Below are 7,505 nucleotides of genomic sequence, written 5' to 3'. Positions count from 1 at the left end.
TACTAAATGTAACGTAAATCGGCACATTTCATTGGCTACCTTAGAAACTGATTGAATCTGTTGCACGAGCAGACCATCTCTTCTGCTTTAGATAGGACGAGAGCAAGCATTTCTGCAATGAGCATATCGATTGGGTAAAAACGGCTGCTCGGGCCTGTCTGAAGTTGAGCAATTTGTAGTTTGATACTATAAACCTGTCATATGTACTGTATATCGGGCACGGTAACCACCGCAAATTGCAAAAGCGAATAAGATGGATTTGCGCCAGCCTAACCGCTCAGCGCTATACTAAGGCACGTGGGGCCCGCAAGCGCACCCATACCTGAATTTATCCGACCTCCGACCTTATAGGACCTGTACCAAACCTATGGTACATGAATTGTATTTTTCTCTCAAAAATGATTTATAAATTATTACATTATTTGCTGTGGGCTACATTAAGAATTCACCTGACAAAAACATCAGGGGGGATGCAAGCGGCAAAGGGTGGGCGAGGAGGACGACGGGGACTGGAGGACGAGGGTGGGGAAGCCGGGAGGAAGGAGAGCTGAAGAGGGGGGTGCAGCGTGCGAAAAGGACTGCGAGGAGGCCGGGAGCGAGAGGCGAACATTACGCTGAGCAGATGGCGAGCGACAAACTGCAAGTGCGCAGCGGAGGCAAGGACAATATTACCACTGTTGCGGCAGCCGCACTGTGGTGCTTGAGTGTGACGGGCTGCAGACAGGCAGCATGGAAATTCAGGCAAAGTCCCAGCAGAAGGCAGCTGCAGGAGGTAGCGACAGGAAGGGGCGCGCTTGTAAGCATGGTGGATGGGTGGGTTGCGAGCTAGCTGACTTCGGAGGCGACGAGCTGTCGTCGACGCTAACAGCCACGATGAGTGCCGAGGCTGTGAGTGGGGATATGGCGAGCGTGGTGTGGCAAAGGTCAAGCAACAGGGCAATCGTGTCTTTCGGACCGCAGCTGCTAGCGAGCATTAAACAATGCACTAAATGTACATTTAATTGACGTATGCTTTCACCCTTTCCTATTATTATTGGATCCCCTTGCAGAAGGTTGAGCTGCAAGCTTAAAAGAGCGAGCTCACAGCGACGGCCTGGCAGTTATCAAAGCGCTTTAGAAGAATTGTAGGAGCGTTATTCGAGGTTATTGTACTGCAATGATTGCACTGGTCCGATAAAACTTAAACTATGCGTGTGATATATGCCCACGTCCTGAATTTTGTAAGGGAATATACATATTTCCCCTGCCCCTCCGACCAGATACGTCGGATGTGAGGCTTAGATGACCAACGTACCCCTTCACGTTTTGATTGGCCAGGACTGACATATTACTTGGATATGATTGGCTATCTTAGAAACATAATGTATGATTGGCCATTAATGCTGATATTAAACTTAAGAGAGGTTGGATAAGTGATGATATTCATCCATATATCTGTCTGCACCCGGACATCACACGTGTGCCATTTACGTTGGTGGGCATCTCCTTCGGCGTACTTTCACAATATTGTTTTTAATTAGAAGCCTCATAAGGTCGAGAAAAATATTACACTGCTACTAAAACTTATTGAACAGTATCCGTAGCTCAAGATTGAACAATAGCTTATTAATTTTAGTGGCATCAACGAATAATCAAAATTTTGTTTTTAATAGTATTACTTTCTTGGGCTAAAAAAATAAATTTTGTTTTCAGGGAATCACACCGCGATGTGAAATTTGACTCAATTGTCATACCTCGACATTTTTTTACAGTATCTTTTTTTACTTAGCACGTATATTTTAAGGTAAGGCACTTATTATTTTAGTAGGTGCAGCGGTTATTGGATGGCACTAATTCCGAATTAACAAGCTATTGTGCTAAAGAAACTAATTTGGTTGTAAGCGAATTAATCGGTAAATCTGAACAAAGATTGCCGTGTTGTCGCCACAGAAATCTTCGGGAGCAAAACACCATTCTAAGAGCTGATTGGGTAAAAACAAAGGTTCAATCTGGGCAAACTTACGTTTGTCCCTGTGCACGTAGTGCTCAAGTTCTTTAAGACCTGTGATCCTGGGGGAAGATATCGACTTACCAGAACGGGATGTGGCATACAGTAAGAAGGACACGAGCACGGAAGATGAAGACCCGGGACCAGGGAAGAATACCCAGCCACGAAACCCCCAAGAGTGCACGTAGCCATGGGAGGGCACGGAGCACGATACCACGATAAAACATGGTATCGCAGATGATGTGGCCCTACTATGACACCATGTTATCACGGAGATGCACGGAGCCACGGAAGAGCACGCAGCCACTATACGCTGGGTGAACACGTTGCCACGAAGCACGATACTACAGTAGTACACGATGACACGGACAATGGTCAGCCACGGGAGAACAACTCGGGATTGCACAAGGCGGAGCCGCGAAGCATCACACCACGATATAGCACAATAGCGGGGGCGACAAGTTTATACTACGAGTCCAGCGTGGGTTACGGGTAAGAGGGGGACCACGAAAAAACGAAGCTCCCGAAAGAGCGCGGCCACGGGAATACATGCAGCTCAAGCTGTAGTTCGGGCAACGGAAGCGTACGAAGCCACGAGATCGTACAGACCACATTAGACTACTAAATGATAAGGGGTTTCGTACACGAAACCACAGCATAATGGGTGGACGAAAACAGACAAGACCTCGAAGTACAAGAGCCTAGCCGAAATCATGCAGCACCACGAAGGTCTTAAAACAGAGGCCACCTCACCTCCAGAAAACTATGCCACGTAGCGGCGGCGAGTGCTGATCACTCTCTGCGTCCATCCGTATCGGGCTAGGGTTATATTATGCAGCGCAAATACGTGCGTTCTACTGACTAGCGAGCGCTAATGAGGCGGCGTCGATTCGCTTAAATTGCAAAATGTGGTGTACACACTGTATGCGAGCTACATATCGTACTTAGAAGCACCGCTCATAGAGAATAATTTGGTTGGTCCCTGTGCTGCTCATTTTCGATTCCTCCAGCTCGGCATCAAGCGACTCCAGTAATTTGCTAAAGTGGGCGACAATGCCTTAGTCTCACGTAGCTAGGCTGGTAAGACTTGAAGTGGGATAAAATTTCTTTTTTGTGCCCAATTGCAACCGCAGAGCGCCACCTTACGCCAAGACCGCTGCCTGTGTGCGCATTAGTTAGAATTAGTAGGCGGCACCAATCAGCACATACGTAATATACTGTCACACAAGCTTTAATAAAAAGCATGGGTCATATTGCGTCGTGAATTGACATTTTAGTACTCGTTGCTAAAATATGATGGTTTTTTCGTTTCGTTGTACTTTTATTAAAATTTCACTTACAAGATTTCGTTGCGTAGTACTGTTTTAAATATTTTATCTATTTTACCTTGCATCTTTTGTAGCAGTAGTACGTGTAATTATTAAATAATTGCTAGATAAAAATACACATTTTAACTAATACTATTTACTAAACTCTTTAAAAATGTGACTTTAGTGGCTTCCCTCCACCCACACACACCACTCCGCCGCAAAAAAAAGTCTTCCCTTCGCTGTGATAATTGGTTTGTATTTGCGCGCTTAGTGTGCGAATTAAGATAGTTGGCGCACGTTCCAACACGTTGCGTGAATTACATCAAAGGCACTGGGTGATCGAATTGACGCGGGTACACTGAAGAACACGAAACCAGGTAAGAGCAGGAAACACTAAAGGACATTTAATTAGACTATGTGCACGCTGGAAAAGAAGCGGAAGCACAGATGGGCTCAAAAACAGCGAAAGCCACGAACTATTCTGAATAGGGCGAACCATGGAGAGCACGCAGCCATAAAATATGGAAGGACAAGAACATAACGGGAGTGTACGTGCCACGGAAGGGATCTAAAGTATTAACACCCCAGCTTGCTGAAAAGCACGGGCTACAGAAGAGCACACACGCTCGAAGTCACGGTAGAACACGTAAAGGAAAGCGTGCACGAAACCAATTCTCCAATAACACCACGGTAGAGCATGGAGCAAAGTCAACGGACCAAACATGAATCCGCAGAAGACCATAAACAGGATATCACCGAGCATTGGAGCACGATACCAGGGTAGAACTGGATCTCACCGAGTCAGGGAGCATGATAATACGGTAGCTCGCAACAGAACCGACGGCAGATCAACGCCGACACCACAAAATAACAGGATAGCATGGGCGGTGGCCAAACCACTAAAACATGATAGAACATGGAGCGACTGAAGCTATAGACGGAAAATCACCGGAGCACGAAACCAGTGTAGAGCCTAAGATCACCGAGCCACGGAGGACGATAGTACATTATAACATGATTACGCGGACGGCGGGCAGCCACGAAATCACAGGGGAACGATTCGGGAGACGATTGCACACCGAGGGGCACGATATCATTATAGAACACGATAGCACAGAAAGTGCAGATACACTACGTGAGCACGACAGTGTAGATAGCAGAGCCACGACGCGATTGCACGATAGCGCGACAACGCAGTCAATGGAGCCACACTAGGAGACCACGGTACCCGGGCGAGGGATTAACATAACTACAAGAGAGCACCCGTCGACGAGGTACCGACGATAGGCCGCCATGGATCATGGATGATTATGGACAGCGAAACCTTTGAGCCCACGAAAACCCTTGGAGACACGGAATAGCTAACATTCACGAAAAAGGGCGGTGTCCGGAAGAGTATGAAATAAAAACGTGATAGCGCATTACCACTAAGTGGTGTGAGCTACCGGTGAGTTGGGAGCCACGAACCAGGAGGGGCATGGAAGAGTACGGGCCTCGAAAGAACGTGAACTCCAACGTGTTGTATCCAGCAACGGTAGCCTACGAGACCACGATATCGTGCGGGGCCAGTGAAACTACGAAATGATAGGTGATTCAATTGCACGAATATCACAACGTACGGGGGTGGACGAACGCACACGCAGCCTGGATGCACAGCTCCTAAACGAAAGCACGCAATACCACGGAGTACTTAAAGCCGCGATCACCTCATCTCCAACAAACCATGTCATTCCGCCGCGTAGCGGCAGAGAGCGGCTAACTACTAAGTATTAAGGTTAGCACGGTGTCCGTCCGTCCGTCACACGAAACGCTCAGATTTCTTACCATTTTCATTGATCAAAATTCTGCTACCAAGCGAAGCGAAGGCGGCTCCCATTAGCTAAAAAAATATACCTGCTGGCGAGCGGCCCAAGACGACACCTGGTGCAACCTTGCGAGTCAGACAAGCCCCAGCTAACCAGCTCACAATACGAGTAGTGCAGCGAGCCCTTGGCGAGCGGAAAGGAGGCGCAACACGGTAGGTAGCATACATGAGCACCCGCTCGGCTAGTGCCTTGTTACGTAGTTGGAGCAAGGGAAAATCGCACAGTGCTCTCACAGCAAGGTGCTGCAACTTCGTAAATAGCGTTAATAATTAATGCCTCTTTAAATATATAAATACCGATTCATCTAAATATAATAAGTTTTGCTGCAATTTGCAAGAGAGTTGGGTCTTTTGCAATTTACAAAAGACCCAACTCTCTCGTCGTTTCAAGTAAAAAAAGTCTACCTAAAAGTATTTTTTTTACCGGATGACAAAAGAAAACGCCTACGCCGATGGAGGAGCAAGGTGCGCCGACCAAGAATGGGCAACAAATGTTGTCCCACTTGCTGGCCGTCGCGTACCATGTGCTGGAGGAGATCAAGTACATAAATCTGAAGCCACCACTTCGTCCAAGCTCCAAGCTGTTCGCTGTTGATGCGCCAGCCCCGGGCTCACCCCCACGCTCCCCCACCGAGGCTGACACACCGCAGGATGAGACACAACCGGACGTGAACGGGCTGGCCGCGGGCGCCACGCACACGCAAACAGGTGGACACAGTCACCCCATTGTTCTTCCATACTCACCAGAGGAGATCCAGGACACGTACACGAAGATTGCGGCTCTCAAAGCTCAGTACATCAAGATTAGCACCGAGTTGCTGGAGACTGTCAAGAAAGTGGAGGCCAAGACGACACCGCAGCAGGAGGACAAGGTAAAAAAAAGGCTGAAATGTAGCGCTTGTGTGTCTTTTAGCTGACAGCTGATGGTTTGATGCTGCAGGACACGATGGCGAAACTGGTGACGAGGAGAAACCAGTTGCGCAATGTGAGGCGCACGTTGTGATTCACTTGAGTTGGTGACTGTGAAGCTGATATGTGCTTATGTGTTACAGGAGGTGTACGAGAGGAACTTGGTGATGAAAGGGCTTATCGATCGGCTGCGCAATCTGCAGCACTCGATCCGCCTGATGAAGGGAGGCAGTGCGTACCCGCCCAACATCGTCATGGAGAGCGTTTAGAGTCAAAAGACTAAACAGGCATTGCCTCTTTTAATTAATCAGAATGCCATCTACATGTTGAAGCGTTTGAAAGTGTTAAGTTCTAGCGTATTGTCGACGAGTTCTGGGAGGTTTTTGTGAAGGAATGTTACGAGAGCGAGATCTTGTTCACCATCGGAGATTGCGACCAACTTCATTGACTGACTGACGACTTTTTAGCTAGGTTAGGGTGATTGATTTGCTTTACCTACTTTAGTGAATTATGCAGTTCCGAGCTTCGACCGATTCGATATGCGACGATATTATTGTGGCCGCGCTGGCATTGAGCAATTCCTTACGGCGGCATTTCTGAGCAACTGGCAATTGCTACAAAACAATTTAACACCGAGATGAATTTGCCTGCTTCCACGGGAAGAACCCAAACAGCAGGAAAGTGACGTTCCTCAAAGACAACAAAGCAGGTTGCGACAGCAGGTGGAGTTGTGGTGAATCGATATCGCGACGTTATGCCGGAGATTCGCGTGGCGACCATGCAGTGTCTCGGCTATTGGATCACTACTCTTCCTGATCAGTTCCTCAAGGACAGTATCTTGGCTGGCTCCTGAGTGACCGATCGATTGCTTTCGCTTTAAGGTGGTGCAGATTCTGTGCGAGCTGTATGAACGACGCCTTTACCGAAAAAACTGGAGCTGTTCACTGCTCGATTTCTGCCGCGCTATCTGGAGCTCTGCAGCGATGTGGATGATGGCGTTGTTGAGGAGACTCACCTTCTAATAGCTGTTGACAAGCACAGAGCTTCAGCCCGTAGAAAAATTGGTGTGAATGATGCGGAGCATGAAGACATTCGCAAAGCCGCCGTGGAGCTTGTGTGTTTTCAATATGATACATTTGGCGTAGCTGTCTCGAAGACAAACAAGGCAACATTGAATTTAGAACAGCATAAACTCAAGCTATTGCTCTCGCGGAGTTTGCAGAGCAATATATCCAGAATTATCGTGTACCAAAGGATGCGGTGGAGACGCTTGTGGACGCCTTTTACGCTTATTCGCACTCCAATACTTTAGCTTTACTTGACAAGAAACAGTTCTGAATGCAGTTGTGCTTCAGGAATGGCGAGTGATGACAGATTTGCTCCAGCGAACAACAAACAGACAATCCTTCTGCGTCTGCTTGCTGCATCCGTGAGA

The 7,505-nt window shown here is 47.7% G+C and overlaps 1 protein-coding gene across 1 annotated transcript; it reads left to right on the top strand.

Moving 5' to 3' along the window:
- Positions 1–5,613: 5,613 nt before the first annotated feature.
- On the top strand, positions 5,614–6,394 carry PITG_00423 (uncharacterized protein; the record flags this gene model as incomplete). The annotated part of the gene is made up of 3 exons (XM_002908980.1): positions 5,614–6,033; positions 6,102–6,146; positions 6,214–6,394. The coding sequence occupies 3 exons, from the start codon at positions 5,614–5,616 to the stop codon at positions 6,337–6,339; spliced, it is 591 nt and encodes a 196-aa protein (XP_002909026.1).
- Between the last annotated feature and the right edge of the window lie 1,111 nt (positions 6,395–7,505).

Source organism: Phytophthora infestans, genomic scaffold (genome assembly GCF_000142945.1).
Source record: "Phytophthora infestans T30-4 supercont1.1 genomic scaffold, whole genome shotgun sequence".
Lineage (NCBI taxonomy): Eukaryota > Oomycota > Peronosporomycetes > Peronosporales > Peronosporaceae > Phytophthora > Phytophthora infestans.
The sequence above is the reverse complement of the archived record's forward strand: the minus strand, read 5'-3'. Positions and strand labels throughout refer to the sequence as shown.